We start from the raw sequence: 25,624 nt of genomic DNA, 5'->3' as shown, positions 1-25,624 counted from the left end.
AGCACTGAGGAGCATTGCTAAGAGCACCCAGTTATTGGCCTTTATAAGGTATAGTCTGCGAAGATAGTGGATGATTTTTTGTTTTGTGAGGAGCTGAAGGAGCATACTACAGGTGAAGCTTAAGAGAGGGCTTCCAGTGAAAGAACTGTGTGGGATTGATGGAGAAGCCACAATGATGGGTAAGAGGAGCGGGTTGACAGCTCGGGTGAAGGAGTTGGCACCAAACAGTGTTTCCAGTGTTTCCACACACCAAACAGTGTTTCCTTCACCAAGAGGCCTTGGCCAGCAAAAGGCTGCATCCAGAGCTCAATGACGATTTGACAACTTCCATAAAGATGGTAAATGCCATTAGGGCAGGGGCACTGAGCAACCGACTATTCACTGCACTGTGAGAGGAGATGGATTCTGATCATCAGCATCTACTGCTGCATTCAGAAGTGTGTTGGTTGTCCCATTGGCAAGGTGCTTACACAGCTTTTTGAGCTGAGGAGGTGCGGATGTTTTTGACCGAGTCTAAATCACCACTTGTGCAGCATTTCTCTGACCACATACGGTGCTCAAAGATCGTCTACCTGGCTGACATCTTCAGCCACCTTCACATTTTTGAACGAGAGAATGCTGGCAAATAATTCATTCATAATCCTTACATATAAGGACAAGATAGTTGCCTTTCCAGGCAAGTCGAGACTGTGGCGGACCCTATTTGGTGATGCACTATAAAAATATATATAATAATTCTGTCCTTGGTCCAGTTCGGGCCACCTTGCTTGTTCTACTTTGGTGAGAGTAAAGTTGAATCTTTGCATATTGTCTATTAATTGTAAAAGAAAGGTAGTCGTATTTATCTACTTGTGGAGCTAAAATTGATGTAGCCTTCCACAACAAGAAAGAGGGGCTGTACCCCATGAACATTGAGCATTTGCTGGCCTCCATGTACACACCAGTCTCCAAGGCAGGAGATCCAGATAGCAAAAGCCTTTGGACGGGACTGGTTGTGAGGCTGGCAAGACCGGCTGTAAGGCATATCCTTTTTGAACATGCGTGCCAGCCCCTAACCACATAGACAAACTGTTTGAGCCTAGAGAGCATTGATATCACAGGCTGGAGCCGGGCTGTAACCAGACAACCCTTCATTACAGATATGGGCCAGATCTGCATCACCAGGTGTGATTTGCCACCAGGGATGGTACATTTACCCCCCCTTCTGCTTTTGTCATCTCTTGCTCTGATCATTATCTTGGGCTACTTCTGATATGCTTTTGTACATTAATTGCCCAAATTTAATAAGCATTTTCCCTGGGCGACACAGTTGCGTAGTGAACTGCTTTTAATTTTTTTACACAACAAAACCAAACAAAAATGTAATATTGCGAAGGTCAAGTCCATATAAGGTAAAAATGACCTTATATGGGAACTGTTATGTGGTTGCAGGTAAATGGAAACTCAAAGTGGAGCAAAGAGTGAGAGACATGACTGATCCAACTCATCACTGATTGATGCCAGTGGCAGGAGAGCGAACGTTTTGGGCAAATTAACCATGATCAGCCATGATTCTTGGTGAAAATAATAGTAATGAAAACATGGGAGTTACCATGTGAGTTGCCACACAGTTTTGCACAATTTGTTCAGCTAACTTGATAAACGTATTGGTGATTGCCTGATTTTCAGACCCAGAACACGGGATAATACCGGAAAACCGTTATACATGTGCATTACAGATTTGGACCAGAATCAGCATCACTGACACTAGCCGAAAGCACCAACATTTTGAGAATTATGACATGAACCTAACTGTTGCTGGAGCAGAACATTTGAATTGAACCGCAAAACCGATTACCACAGAACTGAGGCCACAGACAAGAATTTCTTAACTGCAGGGACATCGTGAAGACATAAGAAAATAACCGTCTGCTTGATCAAGGTAAAACACATCACACTAGGCAATTTTTACCTAATTAAGATGTGTGTCTTTTTAAATCTGTTTAAATCTTTAAAATAACACTATATTGGATAACCATGCATTCAACAATCAAAGTCTTTGATTAAACAACATCTGAAAATGTGAACTCCATACCCTTCAACTCTTGCTAGCTATCTTTTCTAGCTAGTAGCAAAGATGTATACTCTTTATAGTAGCCAATCAGCCAAGTTCATACATAGAAACTAGTGCTGTAAAAATTAACGCAATTAACGCAGCTGCGTTTTGTTTACTTCCTGTGGCGGCTGACGACGTGTGCTGCCAAACAGTTAGCCATTAGCCATCCTGGTTAAACATGGATAGGAAAGCTTTAGGCGGAACGTTTCACGTTAAAAAGTTGCCCGATGGATCTTTGTAGAAAACAAAAGTAATCTGCACAGTTTGTAAAACGGAATTTAATTATCATAGAAGTAATTCGTCTTTGAAATATCACCTCAAAGCAAAACACCCTACCCAAACGATCTACAGGGCTTCGCCAATCTACATTACAGCAGTGTGATACTCGTGGGCGAATAACGAAACCTGTAAGTGAGAAGGTAACTAATGCTTTGGCTAAGTGGATAGCGAAAAACTGCCGCATAATTAGCATAATAGCATAAAGACCCCCCAGGGAACAGTTTTAAATAGGCAAAAAAGAGTAAAATATGTCCCCTTTAACATATACTCTGGGTTTTGTTATTATTTGTGTTAGTCAATATAAGAAATATGTCTTTAAAGCTGACAGTCAATTTTGATGGCCTTAATGGTTTTATTGGAAATCTATAGTCCACAGGAGATAATCTGTGTTCAAAGTTAAAAAGATGCTATTAAACAATAGTATTTTAATTTAAATATACTTCCTTTGTGTTGATTCTCCGTAATTTTACATTTAAATATCCATTATTACCAGCAAATTGTGTGATTAATTAGTTTATTATTTTTTTTAATCGATCGACAGCCCTAATAGAAACATTATCTTTGATAGAAATATACAGTGCACTGTTCACAAAGGCGGTCGTGGAAGCAGGACTTTTGAAACAATGTTGTGCTGTATGCAGCCGTGGCAGCGGGGCTTTTGATACAAATGTATACAACTTTTGAGCACATTCAGTACTACTGAAAGTGGGTGCACAGCAGTATCGGGACCGAAAGTTATTTTGGATATTATTTTGTAATAACATACTCATAGGTCCTAGATAGCACTGCACTCTGGAGCCAGTGAACGGTACCTAGGTACATGTATAATGTATGCCAGGAATACATGGTACAGAATCTTAGAATGTACACAGTGTGCTGTTAAACAATAAATGTGTCATGAAGAGCATAGTAGGCCATCTCCTCTGAGGGGATATTGAAACCATCATAATCAATAATGATAGACATGCCATAACTACCTAGCTAGATAACACACTATAATCTTAATCTTAAATTATTTGAGGCAGTAATGAACTGTAAACCTAGTAGATTCATGGCTGCCTAGTTGAATGCATGTTGTATTGTATGTCTCCAAGCACTGAGTAGTCCTGTAAATTTGATCTCATACTCTACATCAATCACATACAAACACAACCACATTATTATACATCAATGGAATTTTACTTCTTGCTTGGACTAACTCATGCTTAGCTCCTTTTCTGAATTTTCTGTCATTGTTTTATGTTTTCCCAGTCAAATCCTGTCCACTGCCACTCCCTAGCTCAGGTGTGTCAAAGATATATTTGTTAGGTTGTCCAATAGGGCCCGCGGTTGATTTGCGCAAAAAAAGAAAGAAAATAAAGCAGAATAGCAGAATAAAAAAAAAATAGTAACAGTGAAATAGTTAAGATAACACTGCTTGCATCATTTCTACTACTTTTTATTTCATTTTTCAATCCCTACCACCTCCTCCCCTTATTGGAGGACCTAAAACAAATTTGTTTAGACTACTTTTATTGCTATTTATTGAACTTGGTACATGTAATATCAAAAATGAAAAATCTACAGTAGCCTATATACTGTATCTGTCTATATTGTTAATGGTTTTATATCTGTTTTTCACTATTGCTTGTAATGGACTTATAAGTATATTGGTTAATTCATTATTAATTATATTTTTTGTTCCAACCCACAGATGAACCAATCTTGAAAATTAGGCGTTTGAGGAGTTTAAGCAGGCTACTGTAACACTGTGATATTGAGCTCTGTGGAAATGAGGCATTGGGTATAGGCTACTGTAATATTGAGTGTTGTAATAATATAAGGCTCACAACAATGGATATTTGTTTAGTTTTACAAATATATTATTTTTTCCAGTCTGTGTGAGGTTGCATTTGGTCCAATGCAGCCTGCGACCAAAACTAGTTTGACACCCCTGCCATAGATGAACTGGCTTTGTCCCATTCCTTTTGACCTCTGGAATCCTCCCCTCTCCACACTGTGAGCAGTCTTCTCATTTGTCTATATGACACCATCACATTATCACTCAGTCTAACTGCACATCTTTGTGTTTTTTGTCTTCACAGTCAAATACTGTCCTGCTCTCAATGGAAAAGTTGAGCTCTTCTCTGACACCATCCATCCACCTCAACCCCAGCCCACCACTGAAGTCAAGCCTCTGAACATCTGAACTCTTGCCTCATACCCTCATTCAATGATTGCTGTGATCCCTTCCCAACACTGTGTGAGTAGTCCTCTCATGTTTGGATAAATACCATAGTAGACCAGCAACTAACACAATCTGATTATTACACATACTGTACACCTCAATGTGATTTTACTCCTTGCTTGGACTAACTCATTCTTAGCTCTTTTGTCTAACTTCGTTGTGTGGTTCTTTTTTCTTTCACCCAATCTTGTTCTGCCCTCAGTGAAAAAGTTGAGCAGTTCTCCAACACCATTCATCATGAGGAGCCTGTCCTGCAATGCTATTAGACTCCACCCCCCAGTTCCTCCTGCTTCTCAGCTCACCTATCCCATCAACATAGCATGGATCAGCCACACTCCATCTGATGTCTACCTACAGCTGTTCATTTGGACACCAATCTGAAGTTGTTGGGTTTTTTTTTACATTTTGCTTTTTTGTTGATCATGTTATTGAAAGGCTTTATTATGGTTAATGGACTCATTGAACTGAATTATGAAAAGTGATGGATAATGAATTATTTTTTGTTGCTCTTATATCAAAGCATGCTCCTGCATCAGATGCTTATTAAATAATATGTTAATGAAAATTTGTTTAAATGTTCTGGGCCTCTATTCCCTCGTTAGTGCATCCTAAGAGGGCATTCACATGAATGTGCAAGAACGGGACTGCGCCGGATGAGCCATTGTTTTTTAATGGAAGAAGTGGCGGCAGGCGCTGCAGACTTTTAAGGTAGCACAAGCTGCACCCAGGGTTTAAATTAGTTGAACTCTGTGTGCAAGCTGCACCGTACCTTGGCTGTTCCCTAAAGCCCTTGTTGCTAACATTGCACTTGAAAATGCTGGTAAAATAACGACCGCCTCTCATACATTGTAAGGTGGATTTTTGCTCTTAGCTTACACCGACAACCTGCCGGTCAAACATACATAATTCATAGCTTTATTCACTTCCCTGTGACATGACACTCATCCAGGCAACTCTGATTGAGTTTGGTCTTCGCAAACAAGCACATCAAAGAGTTGGTGCTAACCAAGAAACTGTTTTGAAATATGCAAATATGATTATGTTATGATGATATTTTGTTCAGTAGGCTTATTTATATTTTATTCATTTCAATCATGGATGGCAATAGCAAATTGTACACATTACAGTGAACCAAATCTGTTTAATATTATAGCAGGTTAAACATTCAGACAACGATTTCACAAGAATCAACAAGCCGATGTTTGCTGCTGTCATGCTGAGATGCTCTGCCATAAGCCTAAATAATATCTCCAAGAGGCCCTGAATATCTTATTTCTGCCTGTTTTTTTCGTTTCATTGGCAATTTCTGAGTGCTTCTGACCTGTACAACAAAAAGGGGTTTGATATAGTATAGCTTATAGGAATTCAAACTGTTGTTATGTTTTACTTTTCCCAGGAGAATAATACACACTGGAGGTGAATAATAGGCGCATATAAGGACTAGTCCCGGTGCGAGTATAAGGAACTGGTTCTCCAATGATGCTGATGGTGCAGCTCTGGCCTGTTGGATATGGATGAGTCAGCCTACAGGGATGAGGTAAGAGTCCTGGCAGACTGGTGCCAGGACAACAACCTCTCCTTGAACATCAGTAAAACTAAGGAGCTGATCTTCTTCAGGAGACACCCCCATCCACATCAGCGGGGCTGCAGTGGAGAATCAACAGCTTCAAGTTCCTTGGTGTCCACATCACAGAGGACTTGGTCACACCACTCTACTCTGAGAGCAAGAGGAAGGCTGGGAAGATCTTCAGGGACCCCAGCCACGCCCTGAGCATCCAGACCCGGTCTAACAGGCTCTGGAACAGTTACTACACACAGGCCCTCCCCAGAACTCAAGCTCTATAATACCCCACTCCCCCACCCCTTGATCAGAACACATCTGACATTATTGCACTAGTACCATTGTGACTTTGTCACTTTTTGTCACTTTTTATTACTTATTATTGAATTGTTGCTGACTGTTGTTGTTGAGCGTGGAGCAAGATCCAAAAGCATTTCACTGTTACAACTGTATGCGATACATGTGACAAATAAAATTAGATTTCACCGGGTAGGCCATCTAATTTATGTTTTAATTAGTCGAACAATTTGCGTTTTGAATAGGCTAGTTATACAATAGTCAATTCACACTTTGCAAATGTAACTCTCATTCATGCCCCTATTATGCATAGGCAAATAGCATAGCACACTGGAATCTGCCCCAAGTGTGAGCTGCCAAGGGTGGCTGTGCAGAGCGTGGATATCAAAACCATTACACAGGTGTACAGTTGTATAAAGTTGGGGAACAAGTGGTGTAATAGATTGCAATCACAATCGCCCAAATTGTGCATGGGCCCAGCCAGCTGCTACTGTAGGTCGTTTGCCTATCTTGAAATTGCATTACGTCAATGACAATTTGCAATGTGAGGGCTTCCATCACACAGTTTGTACACTCCAACAACCATGAAACGTCAAGATTATAGCTCTGTTAAATCACATAGTGTGGCATATTCATCATCGTAAGAATTTTGCCGTAGTGTATTCTCTGCATTAGCTGTAGTTTAATAATAATAATAATAAGCTTTATTTGTATAGCACCTTTCATCATAAAATGCAGCTCAAAGTGCTTTACATTTGAAGCATTAAAACAAGAACAAATAAATATGGCAAGAGCAAATAAATACAACAGCATAGATGAAAATAAATTAAAACAAATTAGTATAAATAAATTTAATAAAATAAAAACTTGTTTAGGGGATAAAGCACAAGCTAAAAATGGGTTATCTAAAAGCCTTCCAGTAAAGGTATGTTTTAAGCTCTTTTTTTTTTTTTTTTTTTTAAATGTCCACAGTGCCTGCCTGTTTGATATACATGTGCAGGGCATTCCACAATTTTGGTGCAGAATACATCAAGAACTTTGAGCACAATTAAAAGTTTGAACTCAGACTCGTAGATACTCAGATGAGGACCTGTCATATCTATGCAAAACGAATGCTGTGTCTCACCGTAAGGGAGCTACACATTGGGGATGGCCCGGTGAGTTACCCCTGTACAGTGGTGAGTTCTTTGAGAGATGTTTTCTGAAATCATGATGTCACTTGACTGAAGAAGCACAAGCATCTCATATGGGTCCATACCTGTGGTTTTACAAAAAGAAACATGTAGAGTAGCCAAAGATAAAGTCAGATAAATACCTGAACTACTTTACAAGCAGAGGAAGTTCTCTGACCAATGATGCAACAAATTTGGTCAAGACATTGCATGGGACAGAAAATTCCAAAGTGGAAAAGCAAATATTGAAACGTTTAACAAATGAAGACGATGCAATCAGCACCACAAAGACCTGTGATGAACGAGACCAGCTGGGAGATCAACAGGATATTAAGTTCTGAGAGGGAAGAGTGATTTCAACACTAAGGCATGGCCCAGTCACTAGCCAATCTTCTTATGGACTTCACAAAGGCCCCTTTGGTCTTCTCAGAGAGGTTTGGCCTAAGATGCCTAGGAGATAAACCACTTTCAAGTCCCTTGCCTTCAGAAGCCACAGTTTGTAACTGAAACCCTGTGAGCAAGCACTTCCCTATTTTAGAAAAAAGAACATTGTATTAACATTGTTATTGGTTGTATCGTTGTATATCGGTCATCATGGAAAATGGTATGATGCAGCAATGTCTAAATCCCAAAAATCTATTAACGTTTGTAAAAGGCTATTGATTCACTGTCTTGTGCCAACTATAGGGAGACAATGAAAAATAATGGTAACACCATCGTACCATGTTGGTTTATGGTTCTCATTCATTCAATGTTGTTACATTGTTTATCATGGGTTGAAAATACAGGTCATCACACAAAATATTGTGACATGGTTGCATGTGGACTGTAAAGAAAGGTTTTCTACATGTCCTTATTTGACAGTCATGATCCAACATTGTAACAAGGTTTCTACATGTCCTTATTTGACAGTCATGATCCAACATTGTAACAAGGTTTCTACATGTCCTTATTTGACAGTCATGATCCAACATTGTAACAAGGTTTCTACATGTCCTTATTTGACAGTCATGATCCAACATTGTAACAAGGTTTCTACATGTCCTTATTTGACAGTCATGATCCAACATTGTAACAAGGTTTCTACATGTCCTTATTTGACAGTCATGATCCAACATTGTAACAAGGTTTCTACATGTCCTTATTTGACAGTCATGATCCAACATTGTAACAAGGTTTCCCACTGATTCCTAATCAAAGGGAAATAAAACAATCCAACAACATTTCATTACATGACGAGCAACTAGTCCACTGCTGCAACACACGAGTAATAATAGGGTTCAGATACTAGTCCACTGCTGCAACACAAGAGTAATAATAGGGTTCAGATACTAGTCCACTGCTGCAACACAAGAGTAATAATAGGGTTCAGATACTAGTCCACTGCTGCAACACAAGAGTAATAATAGGGTTCAGATACTAGTCCACTGCTGCAACACAAGAGTAATAATAGGGTTCAGATTGTGCATCAGAGAAATTAGAAACTTGGGGAAATACTTGAGGTTATAAAGACATTCCGTAACAGAATATTTGGACATGTTGAACTTTTGTAAGAAGAAAATATGTTGTTGTTGTTGTTATAGCCTTCAGCATGGTCTGAACTTTATCCTATTTTACTATTATCTATTTTGAAAAAAAAATCATTGTTTTTTTATGTTTTCAACCTCATAGAGTCAATAATTGGATAATGTAAAAATGCCAAACACTCTATGAGGTTGAAAACATAAAAAAACAATGAATTTTTTTTAGAGTGTTTGGCATTTTTACATTATCCAATTATTGACATAGGCTGTGTCATGTTAATTTGTAACTTTTTAAAATTTGTGTGCCTAATGGACAACATCATCTGTGACACAATATCCACCCACCTCTCACTCCAGCCACACAAAACAACACTTATCAACCTGAGTCTGTGAAATAGAGTGGAACCAAATGAATACAATATCTGTTTTCGATGTTACCCTTGGGGGTTACATATGGGGGATATTGCTGTGTCAACTAGCTCAGCATAGATTTTCAGTATGAATGCAACTAAAACGTGCATACTGAATCCAGACTCATAGCTGTGTAAACGTGATTACTGTGTCCTCATCACCTGTGGTTGAGAGCACACTTATGTTTTACTTTAAACCAGAGAATCTATTGAGTACCGGGTCCACACGAATGTTCCACATTCATTTTCTCCGCCTGGATTTTTTCTAGTAATTATTGTAAATTAAGTGTTCAATGAATGCTTACAAGAATTTCCTGGACATGAACATGGTCTCGTAACTTTACCATTTTAAAAGTCACAGCGGTCGCTCTTCACAAGTCATAACAAATTAGTGATTAACATGCTTCCCCAATAACAAACCATGGATTACCATTAAGATCACACTCAATAATAAAAAAAATAAGCATTCACGTCCATACATGGACAGTGTTAAAGTGATACAGAAGGAATTAAAACAAATGATCCAGGCTGGGAAACGGGACTTGAAGAACAAGATTGTTGTTGACTGAGCAACAGTTTGCATGTAATAATGTCAGGGAGGTGTGGAAGGGGACGCAGCTCATGGCAGGATATGGTGGGCATTCAGCTGGGTGAACTATGGAGGCACATGCTAATGAACTCAACCAGTTTTTTTGCATGCTTTGACAACTGTGACTTCTCCACAGAAAGAGAGGAGGTATATGGAGAGGTTACAGCAGGGGAGTTTGGAACCAGTCCTGCTATTACGGCTGAAACAACTAAAACTGACCAACGCTAGGAAGGCTGCGGGAATGGATGAAGTCAGACAATGCTCATGCACTGTGCTCATCCTGCACTTTATCTTTACATTTACAATTACATTTATGACATTTACGCTTTTATCCAAAGCAACTTACAACAAATACATTTGTTTAAATAAGTGAATCATCTATCCATCATAAGATAATGTAGATATCTTTATGCAGTCGTTTAAATAAGTGAATCATCTGTCCACCATAAGATAATGTAGATATCTTTATGCAGTCGTTTAAATAAGTGAATCATCTATCCACCATAAGATAATGTAGATATCTTTATACATTTGTTTAAATAAGTGAATCATCTGTCCATCATAAGATAATGTAGATATTTTTACTCAGTCCCTGTTTACCTCCACAGTACCCACACCATCACTTCCCAGGTAATGAATGTGTTTAAGAGAGTTGTTCTGTTAAAGCAGTAGATGCAGGGGTTTCTTGACCGCCTGCAGTTTGCCTACCAGGCCAGGTGGAAGATGCACTGCTGTTCATGTTGAACAAAGTGTATGAGTACTTGGAGAGAGCAGGGAGTGCAGTCCACAACATGTTCTGTGATTTCTATAGGGCCTTTAACACCATCCAGCCCCACAATGCAGCAGCATACCTCCACCATCATTTGGATCATTGACTGTCTCACCGACAGGCTGCAGTGAGTCAGAACAGAACCACTCTGTTTCAGGCACCATCATCACTAACACAGTGGGACGGTTTTATCACCATTCCATGTACACAGCAGTGTGCCGGCACGCTCAAGCATCCTGACAGCTACAACAATTCTCAGATGACTCAGCCCTTGTAGGCTGCATCATTAAGGATGATGACTCTCTGTACAGGGAGGACATATCTTCATTAATTTCATGGTGCAGTGAAAACTACATGGAACTGAATGTGTCTAAGACTGCTGGTGATAGACTTCAGGAGGAAGAGGGAAACCATATCAGCTGTTGTCATCAATGAAAGGGTGAATATCTGGGGGGGGTGATGGATGACAAGCTGCAGTGGAAAGAGAACACCTCTTTGGTTTTTAAAAAGGCCCAGCTAAGGCTATTTTTTTAAGGAAGCTCAGATCGTTTGATGTCTGCCCAGAAATGCTTCATATGTTTTATAACTGTGTTGTGATTAGAGTCTTGTTCTATAGTGTGATCTGCTGTGGGGAGGGGGGGGCGTCTACCATCGGCATCCACCTAGACAATCTGGAGTCCATTGTAGATAAGAGGATCCTCAAGAAGCTCAACAACATTGACACTTACACTAGCCACCCCCTCCACAGTATCTGCTTAGAGCATCGGTCAGACAAATTTTACCTGGGAGCAAGATCATTTTTACCTTTGGCTATGAGGCTTTTTAGCATGAACACTTAGTTAGGGTTAGGGTTAGGGGTTAGGGTTAGTATTCATTGATGATGTTTTATTGATGACTGCTTTTTAATGTCTGTGTGACCTTTGTTGTGTTTTTATTTTGTACTTATTGGTGTTATATGTACTGGCTGGTGAAATCAAATTTCCCCTCTGCGGATTAATAAAGTAATACTTTATCATATCTTTATCTGTGAAGTTGTTGAATGGAGGGTTCATGCTTTCAAATTTGATGAATCACCACTGATATAATGCCTATGGAGAAATTCGCGAGGAATTTGAAAGTGGACACAGGACGAGCTCCTCAGTACTCTATAATACAGAATTCCCACTCCTGTATATAGAGTACTGTATTATGTACTGTATTTCAGTCCCAAACACAACAGAGAAGTAAACAAAATATCTTTGCCAGTTATTTACATTTTTAGTTAGATGTTATTGGAATCTCCCTTAAAATGGCTGAATACCCTGTGCAGTTCCCTGCGCAGGGACTAACTGCTTGATTGGAACACAACCTATGTTGCAAGTAGGTAGGAGGTTAATAAGTACAGGCTGACATTTCAGCAGGGTATGTCAAAGTATCCCCAAAAATGTCATCATGTGAAGTGCTGCCAAAAGCCACCACAAGCTGTGAAGGATGGGATATGTGTCTTGCACTTGCAAACATCCATGTTTGTTTACATTTGTCAGTGCGCATTTCATGCAGTTCACACAAACAATAACCACCATCGGATTATTTTCATTTTCTGGAAAGTGTTTTAGTCAATTATTTGTATCACTAATGAGCTCACACATAATGTAATAATGTGATAAATTGTGAATTGTAATCGCTAATCAGGAATGGAGGATGATCTCACATGAGAAGATATACCTCCATCAGAGCCAAACGGGGCAGTTTTACTGTAATACCATGTTTTGAAGCTAATATACAGTATCAAGGACAGGAAAATATTGTTAAACAAGCAATTCTGGTTACTTTTGACGGGAGAATAACGTAGTGGTTAGTGTGAGTGAAAAGCATAAAATGATCAGATCTCAGGTTTATGACACAAGGCCTATGAACAGCTCTGATAAGCGTTGCATATATTTGTCATGCGCTGCAATCTGCAGTCTGCTGTGCAATCTGCACCACCTCACATTTTGGCTATTTGTCCCAATTCCGCTACCCCACAGCACACTCACAAAGCAAAGAACGTTCAACACTTCAACACTAACATTAACACTTACTCACTCCCACTCTGCTCAGATACTTGGGGGAAGGGACGTACTGTAGGAAGTCTACTTCGTGAGTAGGAATAAAGTCCCCAGAATTGCTTGTTTAACATGTGATATGCAACACAGCCCCCCCCTTCACCCCCTCGCAACATTTTAGGCTGTAGTCCCCTCACATATATTCGTCGGATATACAATACAGGCAAAATTGAAGATGAAGTCAAACTACTGTAGACAAGCTAGACCAACATTTTTAGCCTACCGAGGCTATGAGAAGGAGAATGGTTTGCCTTATCAGATAGACAAAATCAATCGGCAAAATCAAGTTTATTATAGCAGCTCATGAATTGCAGAGTGGAAATGAGAAGAAGAGTGGAAATGGTTTAAATATCAGGTTATTTTAACGAGGACCAAGCAATGGGACCAAGTCCTATCTACTCTCATACAATTATCAAGCATTCTCCCACAACGCAGAGAAGCGGAGGAAAGGTTTTAAAGCAATTATATTTTGTGAAGGGGTGCTACCTAAAATGCTGTGAGGGGGGTCATGATGTCTTTGGATGAACCTTAATTTAGAAATAATTAATGTCTTCATGGACACTTCATAAAACACTCACTGAACACTTTATTAGGAACACCTGTACACCTTCTCATGGTGGAGGTGGTGTATTGGTGTGGGGAATATTTTCTTGGCACACTTTGGGCCCATTAATACCAATCAATCATCGCTTGAATGCCACAGCCTATTTGAGTATTGTAGCTGACCATGTGCATCCCTTCATGGCCACAATTTACCCATCTTCTAATGGCTACTTCCAGCATGATAATGCACCATGTCACAAAGCAAAAGTCGTCTCAAACTGGTTTCATGAACATGACAATGAGTTCAGTGTTCTTCAGTGGCCTTCCCAGTCACCGGATCTGAATCCAATAGAACACCTTTGGGATGTGGTAGCCACGAAGAATTGAGGCTGTTTTGAGAGCATACAGAGGCCCTACCCAGTATTAGCACAGTGTTCCTAATAAAGTGTTCAGTGAGTGTACATACAGTAGATACAGTGGGACAGTGAAGCATTTTTCCTTCTTTTGGCTCTACACTCCAAAGGTTTGGAGTAGAAATCAAACAATTACTGAGGTTAAAGTACAGATTAACAGCTTTTATTTGTTGATATTGTGTATAAGTATTGGTTTCACCATTCAGAAATTAGAACACTTTTTATGCATACTGCCCTTATTTCAGGGTACCAAAAACTGACTGGACAATTGGCTTGACAGGTGTTTCTGGTTTGTCAGGTGTGTTCCGTCACATCATTTGGCAGGCATAAGAGAGCTATCAATGTCTAGTATTGATTCTAGGCTTCGCATTTGCTTTTGGAGTCTGCTATTGGTGTCTGTCAACATGAGGACCAAAGAGAAGTCAATGAAAGTCAGGGAAACCATTATGAGGCTGAAATATCAGAAAAAATCTATCCAAAACATAGTCATAACCTTAAACCTACAAAAATCAACAGTTTGGAACATCATTAAAAGAAAAGAAAGCACTGGTGAGCTCAGAAATCGGAAACAGCCTGGGAGGCCAAGGAAGGCTTCTAGAGTGGATGGCAGAAGAATGTTCACCATGATTAAGAAAAACCCCAAAACAACTGTCCCACAGACACACTGCTGATGTCTTGGGCTGAATAAATTTGTCAGATATACAAGTTAAGCTATACAAGCTAGACCAAACTATTAGGCTACTGAGGCTATATGGCTCAAAACGCGCAAACATCATTCACAGCTCTTATCACCACCTTAAAGTTAAGCTACTGTATAAAGCTAGACCAAACTTTTTAGCCTACCGAGGTTATGATACTGTACCAAACGCAGCTCGTTTGAAACAACTTATATAGCAAGCTACGGTACAGTACTCTTGCAATGTAAACATATCCATCATGCTCAACGATCCCTCCTAGTGGTTGTTTTGCGAGGTGAATGACCTGAGAAAAAAATAAAATCACTGGGGCCGTTGCGGGACTCCCACAACATTGTCACACCAGTGGGGACTTTCTAAACTCCTACCTACTGTACTCCGGAAATCACTTCACTTCCACTAGGGATCATGCAAATTGCAATCTTGCTTAAACCATGTAGGTTTAATGATATTTAGAGCTATTTCATTTTGGAATATAAACCACTTTCAGTAAACATTTGTTATTATGAAATTTTGAAATGCCCTATGGTGCCACTATCATGTATTGACGTGATTTTAAGAGCAGTTCAGTCAGGACACTTAATTGTTAATGTAATTTGGTTTAATGAAATGTACAATTATATTTGGCATAAAGGATGGCTCTGCTCTGATATAGCTCCCCACTTGAATTAAACACCATTATAATACAAATAATATACATAGCGGGCAGTGCCGGTTTTAGCCTGTTATTTTAGAGTGGGCTGGTAGAAATAATAGGTGGGCAACTTGGGCGGTAGGTAGCCCAGAGGTTAGAGAAGCGGACTAGTAGCCTGAAGGTATATGTATAGTACATCAGTCATATATCCATTTCTTTATTTCTTTTTATCCATCCATCCATCCATCCATCCACAACATCAGTCTCCTGTTTCCCTTGGCAAAAATTCTAACAAATTCATCCATGTCTAAGGTATTTGTTATTGATTTCTCATGGGCCAAGATCACCAAATTCCCCTTTCTTTCAAGTAACATGTGCGACGACAGGGGGTTAGGACTCGTGACAGTATGGAGAAGGAACTCTCACATGATGCTGAAAACACACCAATTACCAGGGCTGTTACATACAATTTATGCAACACAGGAAAAGCTTCCTTATACTCCTGCAGGTGTTTATACACAGTGGACAGGTCTGTTTCATTTGGACATTTCTTGACTAACATTGGTTTTGCAACAAGAATTTAATTTTTCAGACATTCTTCTTGGAAAATCTGTTTTCCATTTCTGAAATTACTCTGTCAAAGATGTTGAGCAAGGATCTTTTCAGAGATGGGGTGATGGTGGGATCATCAGAATCTGTATGACCCACAGTTGAGAGCACAACACTTTCACCAAGGTGTTTACTCAATGTTCTCCTTCTCTTTGGAGGATGTGAATCATCCACAGCAGGTGCCTGAGAAAACTCTGTCCAGCAATCATCTTTACGGATGTCTTTTAAGGACTCCAGTGATGCACCAACAACCTCACAAGCAGTGCACATATCCACAGACTGAGACTGTAGAATTGTATTCGCTGCTTCAAGAGGCCTGATGCCTCAGTGCACAAATCAACTGTGGCATCATCATCCTCTGAGATCTCTGACAGGATAGTGAGAAGACGGTCTTCATTCGCAACAATGCACCTTGTCACATCATAATGGCTTGTCCAGCAAATTTCAAGCAGTCTTTTGAGACAGGAGCATCATACCTTTCTGACACATAGTGGTGACGGAAGAAGTTATACAGGGAACTAGAGAGGTCGAAAAACTTTTTGGCACATGGCTCACCCTGCATGGCATGCACAACTACTAAGTGCAACTGGTGGTTATAACAATGAATATATAGAATATATCTAGCAAGCTTCTTTTGAAGCAATGCTTGCACACCACCTCGTACTCCACTCATCACCTATGCACCATAATAACACTGGCTAACTATGTCGTCAGCACTGTAGCCAGCATGTCTCAATATTTCAGTGGACATGTACTCAGCACAAAGTTGATGCAAGTCAAGCAACCCAATCAAATGCTCCTCTGGCATGGAATTACATACAAACCAAATCATTATGGACAAATTCTAAACATTACACCTGTCCCTAGTCCCATCACTTTTCATGCAAAACCCTGCAGAGTCAGCATTTGCCTACCTTTTCCTGACCTCTCCAAGAACCATGTTTGCCAGTGTTTCAATTATCTTGTTTTGAATATCCTTAGAGGTGTACTTGGCATTTTTAGGTATACCCTTAGCAATATCAGCTAGCTTGTCGTCCTTCTCTAAGGTATATTCAAACAATTTTAAAAAAAGACCCGCAGCAATGTCTTCAGCATCGGTGTCCCAGTGGTCACACTTTAAGGTTTCTGTTGTTCCACAGAGCCCTAACTCATTCACACACAGAAACTTAACTACACCACCAATGCTCTTGACATAATATTGGTTCTTTTCAGGCTGTGTTTTACCTACAAGCATACAGTCGATGGTTTCCCCTGTTGCCCCTCTGCATTTGTGCTCAGATCAGGTGGCTGCAGCCTGTACATGACTGTGGCTGGATGCATGCTACTGTAACCCCCTGTCACACTCGAGTGCCGCTTTCCAGTTGTTAAAACCACGTTGAAGTAAAAACAACATCCCTCACATTGGCAGTGACATATTTCCGACAGGGGAAACAGAAGCATGCATCCCGCAGAACAGAGTATTCCAGCCATGGTCGTGTGCAGTACCAGAGAGGATTCAATGATTGTAATATAGCACCGAATGCACGCTTTGGGTAGCTAGCTAATGTTGGCTGGGATGGTACATGGCCATTCAAGTCGCTAACCGCGTGAGGTGGGGCTGATGCAGTCGAGAGAGGGAACTGCTTTGGAGCAGTGCTTGTGTAGGATGCAGGGGCTGTGCTTGCGGAGGGTACAGGAGCAGTAGTCGAAGGCTCTGATGTGCTAGCAGCAGCATCGTTAGAGGCAGAAGCAGCACTAGACTTGCTTATAGGCTTAAAAAAATTATACACCGCACAGCAAGTGCTGTAAGTCACTTTGGATAAAGTAAATTAATGTAATGTAATGTAAAAAAAAATGATGTAGGTCAAACTATGAGCTTTCGCTAGCAGCACAGCGTTCACAAACTGAGAGAATGGGTAAACTTTCTAGAAAAGTCAACCCAAAGTTAAACTAACATTTAGAACACTAATTTGTTCCAATCCATACACAAGTTAGAGCAGGTTATGCGTTTGAGTGTGTGCATTTGAGTTCACGAACAGTGGGACCGTGTGTGTGCTTTTACGTGCTTTGCCTTGTGTGTGCAATCTAAGCCATCAGAGTTCATAATTGTCATAGCAACACCACTCCCCCTCGGCAGGCTCCGAGAGACACTCTGTGCAGCAGACGGGTTTCAGAGCTCTGTGTGTTTGTGCCTGAACACGATGAGAAGAGGGGGTGGGCAGTGGGCGACTGGTACTGGTATTTTCTGTGCTATTTTTCTACTGGCTAACAACAAATAAAATACAAATAAAATACAAAAGCGGGGAGACCATAACATTCAAACCAGCCATAGGTAGGTAACAACAGAGCTAACCTGCAGGTGGAAGCTGGGGTGGTGGTGGGAAGCTCAAAGAAATGGGCAGCATGAACAACTGCTCAGCTATGGTGGAACTAACATGACTGGCTCTCATAGCATGAACATGTGACATGATCAGAAAGTGACTGGCTCTTATAGCCTGTCCCATGAACATGTGACATGATCAGGAAGTGATGGCCAGCTGCAGCCTCCTTCTTGTGCCTGACTAAACCTATGTGATACTTCAATTAGTTTTGCCATATTTTGTGAAACACCAGGCTAATTGCACAAATAGCATAGCATACTTTGCACACTAGCCAATTGATGTTTTCCCTATTTGTGGTTAGTCACACCAATAAAGACGAAATAGGATGTACAATTATTGATCCCAAAAATGTGTTAATAATGGAAAAAGAACACACTTGCAATGTCAGAATTCAATTAAAATGGCAATAAACTTGACTGTCAAGGCTCTTCTAATGCTAGAATTGTATGGTGACGATTGTGAAAGAGAAAGACAACAACCAGCATCATATTGCAATACATTTTTGTTCATGTATCGGCTCTGTGTTGTCAAGGTTCCAGATTGGTGAGACTCAACTTGCAGTTCTCCAGACAGTTCTGCTGACAGTCAGTTAAAACCATGATTAATTTGACAAAGCAATCACGAATAAGATCACCTACAGCTGCGGTATAAACCTGTCAATTAACTGTTTTTTGGGCTCAAAGCATGGCTATGCTAGCCTGATGCTAGGTGACACTGCAATTGCCCTATAGTTCAACTCTCCCGAAAGGGGCCTGATGTTTTTGGGTTGGTTTCAAGAAATGTATCTGATGAACGCAGGGCTTGATGGACAGAGACACACACTGGTTGTGGTGCTGCTAGCTAATACCGCAAGTGGATAGTAATTCCCCACATTGGGATTATGAGGTCTCATGGAGAGATACCGCCTGAAGATACCCACTTACACTGCCTTCAATCAACAGCTGGTTCTGGACTGTGTCCACAAAATTCTGAGGCTGAACCCCTAACCAGTAGGGATTTTGTATTTATCACATGGTAATACCAGAGCATTTGTAACTGTTTATTAACTTATTTAGTGCCAAGGGTGAATAAAGTCGCCCAAACTGTCAACATTCTAGAGTGCCACGGGTGACTTTATTCACCAAAAATGCATAAATGATGATGCTTCATTTTGTAGCCAATCAAAGTATTTTTGCTAGGTAAATACCACATAAAACACTTGGCACTCGAGGTGGTGAGTGTTCCAGAATTCTTTGGCAGTTAGTGGGTTTTTTTGTGTTTTAGAAACGTGCCAATTTTTATTTCTAGGTATCAGTGCTCACTTCAAAGACATGGTCTTTCCTCTTTACCCCAATGATGTGGATATACAGTATGGAGATTACCTTTAGGAATCTAAGGAGGCATAATCAATGATTCCATTGCCTCCCTTTATGTGAGTTTACTAACTAGCTTAGTGTAGGTTCTTTAGGCCTATTCAAATTAGGTCCTTCTCACCAAGGAAGTGCTTTAATTTGAAGATCAAAAGTGACATACCATTCCTCGGATCATTTGGGGCCTCCCAGGATGTTACCCCCACCCTTAAAACCCATGAATGAAACTCACACACCAGCCACCCCCCCCTTCCCACTACATCTTCCCCCCTTGCCCCCCCCTCCCCCCTTTTCACTTGTGAGGGCTGCTTAAAGGAGCATGACTCCATTTTCAATTGGGAATCACTCAGGGGGCCTTCCCCCAGGGAGACAGGCAGGAAATTAAGGCAATGCACATTGTACCAGATGCTTTTCAACCCGACACTCAGGTGGAAAATAAAATTATCTTTCCTTTGTCACATGTCTCAAACTGTGTGTGAGTGTACTGCTTATTCACTTGATCAATTAATATAAAAAAAGAAGGAAGACTTTATGCTGAGAACAGACCTCAATGATAGTAACTAATTAAATGCAAATAGCCTAAACAAACAATTCGAGAGAGGGGAGTAGTACCCTGGTCCAATGTCTACAAATTCAATACATTTTCTTTGACTGAATCACTGTTTTTTTCTAATGTCCCTCCATGGTGGCATTATTCGTATTTCCTAAGCAAGGCTCACTGTAAAATGAATATTCCTTTGAGAGTCAGTAATGATATTGTTCTCCTGTCACCAAGCTTCCGCTGGCTCTGTGACTAAAGGGTTTATTCTCCCCTCTACAGGTGCATAGAGCCGAATCCTGTCGTTTGTGTTCCAGTGAATGGCACATTAAATATGACACCTCAGGATGACAATAACCCCCTGGGCTGTGACAAGGTCAGGCAAAAGATGACATCATCGTCTTCAGTGGCAGACCAGTGAACCAAATTTGGACATGGTCAGAGTAGTCCATTCATGAGCACAAAACCATTCAAATAGTCCTTGGTTGGTCCTCGGCCGCCCCCCATGTAAATGTTCAAAGTGGTGGTGTGGGATGTAATCTACAGGTTGCAGCAGTGAGACAGCGGCTTGCTTTGTGCGTTAACTAGCTCTGTGATGGTCACCCATGAAGTATTCCAGGTTCATACATTGGGCTGTGTGACAGTGAATTCCTGGAATATTTCATACTGCCTTGCAGAATATGCAACTACAACCAATAAATTGAGAAATACTGGACAAAAGACTGTACACCAATTATCTATAGGCCTATGCTGTTGTTGCTGAATAATGTTTGCCACTTGTAATAAGCCAAACATTTAATATCATCTAACTAGACTCACACTGTTGGTAATTCTCCTCTTAACCCAGATTAACAGAAGCAATTCTTTCCATTTGTTTTCACACGTCTCAAATAAACAATTTTTTCGAAGGACACCATTCCTTTCCTGCCGCTAGACATAAACATCAATTTATCATTGTGTTATGCAGTGGGCAATGAGTGACAAGCGTATTTCAGTGGCATGCTAAAAATACATCAAAAAGAAGTTGTGATGCTTAACTGCCTCAGAACAACTCTGTTGATCCCATACCCCTCTTAACCCTGAGGTCGGGATTTTGAGGTCTGGTGGAATCTGTGTGCTTAACTCAGTTGGCAAAAAGACAGGGTAAACTGTTCAGCCTGCCTAAGGTTGCCTGCTGCTGGTGTCCTGTCTTTTCCTGGTCCAGCTGCATGAAGTCGTAGAACAGTTCCCCTGGCCAACATAGTCTGGGCCAATGGAGGATATCAGTTCAAATGATTCTGCAATGCTGATGAGCCTACTGGGACAAACTATATTCTGCTTTTGTCTTAAGTGTTACAACAACACTAAAATGTCAGGTGGATCAAGATAGAAAATCACATGGAAGGATATGTGTTCTTGATATGTGATTGATCGAGTTTCCCATTAATAAATAAAGATAAATAAATAATGAGATCCAATTGCGAACTGTTGACCTTTAAAGTTATATATTTTTATTTACTGGATCCGGCTTAATTACATGTAAAGAAAGCATGGGAGGTGAGTGCTCCAACAGAGGTTTCTAAAAGCCATGGTAAGTCTGATAGATATTAGAGCATCCCTAGGCCACACCTTTGGGCTATGGAGAATGTCTTCAGGGAGTAGGATGTCTCTTCCCATGTCTCTTCAACGGGATGCTAGGATGACTCTGATGAGCTCATGATGACAGAGCACTGCCTGTAGCTAGCATACAATCCCCCGGCTATAAGAAGTGTGTGTAGGAGGACTCGATCTTTGACCCTTCCTCATCTTCTATTTCTCCTATTACTGCCAGCCATTCCCAGGAGAGACCCTGTACGGACCTATGTCAACCCCACAAGACTCAGGAAGACCCCCAGGGATTGTGGCATTATTACCTGTGCCATGATGATGTGGATGTCTGTTATCAAACTCACATGTGTTTATCTATTAACATAATTTACATGATTTTGTATACAACGTAAGCTATATGTAATTCCTAATTCAAAAATAAAATAACTAACTAAAAGAACAACAGCTCCCTATGGGCCAATTCCTAACATCACCTTGATATTCAGTCCTTATGAATAGCCTATATTCACAGAGTCTCTGCAGCTGAAGCTGCATATCTACAACAACTCATAAGCATACAGAAAATACACTCACCTCTGCGAGCAATGTATCCTGATCCAGGCTCAAAGTTACATTTCCTTGGTGCAGCGGACTGCTCCGTAACACCGTTATATGCAAAGTAAGAAGTAGTAGTCCTAATAGCAACAAGAGTTCTGCCGCCAGTCGAACCATCCTTTTCACACGACCGGTTTTCGGACCCTGCGATGTGGCAGGGGTTCCAACACCGCCTCCTCCCGCTGCAGATACTCCGATCTCCGGATCCGCTGCGGACGAGGAGACGCAACACCACTTTGGAGCCACTTCGGGATTCAGAAGTACAAATTTAAGGGGAAAAGGATTGGAGAATACAGAGTTGAGAAAACAAATCTGTAAAAGTGAAGTCTGGGGCCAAGTGTTTCAGTTCTGTTTACTCGCTCCCTTTGAATGACCTCTTTAGAGAACAAACTTCAGTGGGCTCGATTCAATACAAAAAGATGGTTATGGTATACGTTTAAAGTCCATTCACCGAATCCTCTGCTATCACTGTAGACTTCACTCTGTTGGCGTCGATTATAAAAGTTATTTCTTAAAATATTGCAAGGGCGAGTGTGTAAAACTGCCCATGGGATAAGTTGCATTAATTGCGGGACTGCTCTACAACGCGCAACGTTATTACTATGTTATACGCACGTATTTCTTGTTGCATTCTCTTGAGAATTTCTCCTCGATTAAGAGAATTGCAGCCCAGTTGCAGCCCCGTGATGTCCCCGCCGCATTCTCCCCAGTTTGCCAAAAATAGCTTCACAATTGAACCTTCTTGTTTCCTTCCCTCTGGTCCGTGGTACGCACTTCGTGATTTGGCCACATTCTTCAGTGTGCATTACCTGGGCATCTCCAAAATCCTACAGAGTAGTAATTCGTGTCCTAATTGTGTTTTAGAATGATAATACCTGGTTTTATGAGGATGGGTACCATTCGTCAAGTGTAGTGGATCCCCAAAATGATCTGCTACTTTGAAGAGTTCTCCTTCTTAAGCGCAATGTTCAATACAAATAATAGAGTCATGCTGCTGATAGTGCGCGACATGGACAGGACCATGCGTAGGCCTACCTTACCGTGCCCAAGTAGTGTAAAACAAACGTCGGTCAGCTCACAGTCATACACGCTGTTTTTCTCTAGCAGTGCGCTTTTAAGTGTTTCTATACGCCCCTCTGCTGGTTTGCTGTCAAGTCCCCCTCCCCCTATTTTTAACCCTTCCACCCCTTTCAGTGCCCGTGACGCGAGGCTGTAGCAAGTCACCATGGCGCGAATAACTGGAAGGCAGCACATTCTCTTCATGCATATTCTGTACTGGAAGTGTTACAACCTGTTGAAAATAATAATAATAACATGTGAAAATATTCTTACATTCAACAAGATAAGATAAAAAAAGTTCCTTCAAAAACAGAAGCGGACGCGCCTCTGAAATGGAACATTCAACGCACAATGTGCCTACTGAGCGCGGCTAGGTGACACTACTATCAATTTCGATGAGTTACCATTTGCATGTGAAGGCTCTCCGGACTCTTGTGATTTACACATTATCACGAAATGTGTGGTGGCTGTCACCTCAGCAAGACAAACGGTGCGCGAAAGTCTGATCACCCTTTAGCGCTTTGTTTATTGCCTGCTTCAAAGGACCAGATAGCAGTGTCAGGTTATGCAGCCAGTAGGATAAGCCTACTTAATGGGCAAATGGTTGCCCACTAGGCTACTTACTGAATTACTGTCACTGAGGGACACAAAGAGTCACTTCATGAAGCAGCACGAATATGCCTCTAGATACAGTTATATTCCATGTCACTGTTGTTGTTCTTTTAGCCTTGAGACCAGATGAAAAGTAGACAGAGGCACCTGCACTGTGATCTTGTCTGACACTGCAAATTGCCTCCACCTCTCAGTTTGCAATCTCTTCCATAATATTTGGGGAATCCAGGACTATACCCTCTCTAAACCAACCCTCCTCAAATAGTTCTTGCCCAACCACTTATGAATTATAGGCTGTTCAGGCAGTCTTTCAAGGCACCATGACTGGAATCCTATGCAAGTGGTTTTTTACAATGTGATCAGACATACATGTTGCATTATGGGTAAGACAGGAGTTTTGGATACCAGTCCTCCAAATACATCCCACTCCCACTTACTTGATTGTTCCCTCATCTTGATATTCAGCCACAAGCAAATATTTGCCCCAGCAAACAGTTCTAATTTCTTTTGGCAGAGCACAGCTGTCTCAAACATGTAAAGCTGCCCTTAGTCTGCTACTTCACCTACAAAATCGTCATAAAGGAGAAATAGAAAACAGAGAATCTGCAGCCTTGGACACACTGCAACTTCAAAGGTTGGGCTACCAGAGGATCCCCTCCAGAATAGCAGCCACATGCCATTTCAATAAGTGCATGTGCACAGATCTGCAGTTCAAAAGAGCAGTGCAGGAGGGTTCGAGGGGCCTCGCCACCGAAAGTCTGGCTGGACAGATGTTGCAGAGAACCTTGCAGACCACTCGCCATTTCTATTAGAATTGAGCCCCTTTAGGAGAGGTGGTGTGGGGAGGGAAATTTGGCAGGACATCTGTTTTCCAGACCTGTCAGCTCCCTAGACATTGAGGGGGCTAACTAATGGGAGGGCAAGGATCAAAGTGTGTCTAACAGTAAGGCAAGCGAGGCCTGGTCTCTATCCTAGACCTACTGTACTGTATACCACTGTGTGCCTTCCTCTCTCACTGCCACACATTTATATTCTCACTCTGCAATCACCGGAAATGAGCAAACTTCTAAAAATACATCTACTTTGTTGTTTTTGTTTATACATATAAGAAGAGTCCATTTAAAAAGCCAATCTGAATATTACTTTCCCCAGAATGATGGTAGATCTGCTCTAGGCATAGTGACCTTGTGACTCCTGTCAAAGCTGTTTTAATTAGTGCAGGAGGATGTGTCAGTGAGGTCATTAGCCACAGTCCGGTGGGTAAACTATGGGTCTAGGTTTAGTGGGGACAAATCTTTTACAGGACTGGGTTATACACAGGGACTTTTTGTCTGAAATTGAATGTTAAAACTTACATTCAGTATAAAGTGGATCTTTGTATGTGTGTATTTATCCTAAACATTTTGCAGTGGGACATGGGCTACTGAGTTTCATCAATGGTGTAGCATTCTGTCTTCTGTAGTCTGGTAAAATGCAATCACTATGTTGTTAATGTGATGGAAAATACACAAACATTTTATCGTTCTGTGGGCAAAACAAGTGCAGACTAGACTCTGACACGTTGTGAAATATTTATCATCCGCCTAAATTCCTTCCTGTTAATCAAATGATTACTCCATACCAAG

The 25,624-nt window shown here is 40.9% G+C and overlaps 2 protein-coding genes across 2 annotated transcripts in view; one reads left to right on the top strand and one right to left on the bottom strand.

The window, feature by feature from the left end:
- The window catches only part of tasp1 (taspase, threonine aspartase, 1), a 52,552-nt gene extending 45,900 nt beyond the window's left edge, over positions 1 to 6,652 (top strand). Inside the window, exons 12-13 of the transcript XR_014554930.1 lie at positions 4,459 to 4,616; positions 4,804 to 6,652. The gene's annotated coding sequence lies outside the window, so the exon portion shown is untranslated. The remainder of the gene's footprint in view (positions 1 to 4,458; positions 4,617 to 4,803) is intronic.
- Positions 1 to 22,445, bottom strand: part of ism1 (isthmin 1) — a gene marked incomplete at its 5' end in the record, with an annotated part of 35,729 nt that extends 13,284 nt beyond the window's left edge. Inside the window, one exon of the mRNA XM_083695985.1 lies at positions 22,308 to 22,445. Coding sequence (XP_083552111.1) covers positions 22,308 to 22,445 — 138 coding nt within the window. The remainder of the gene's footprint in view (positions 1 to 22,307) is intronic.
- Between the last annotated feature and the right edge of the window lie 3,179 nt (positions 22,446 to 25,624).

The sequence above is a fragment of the Argentina silus genome, assembly GCF_951799395.1.
Source record: "Argentina silus genome assembly, chromosome: X".
In the NCBI taxonomy this organism is placed as follows: domain Eukaryota; kingdom Metazoa; phylum Chordata; class Actinopteri; order Argentiniformes; family Argentinidae; genus Argentina; species Argentina silus.
The sequence above is the reverse complement of the archived record's forward strand: the minus strand, read 5'-3'. Positions and strand labels throughout refer to the sequence as shown.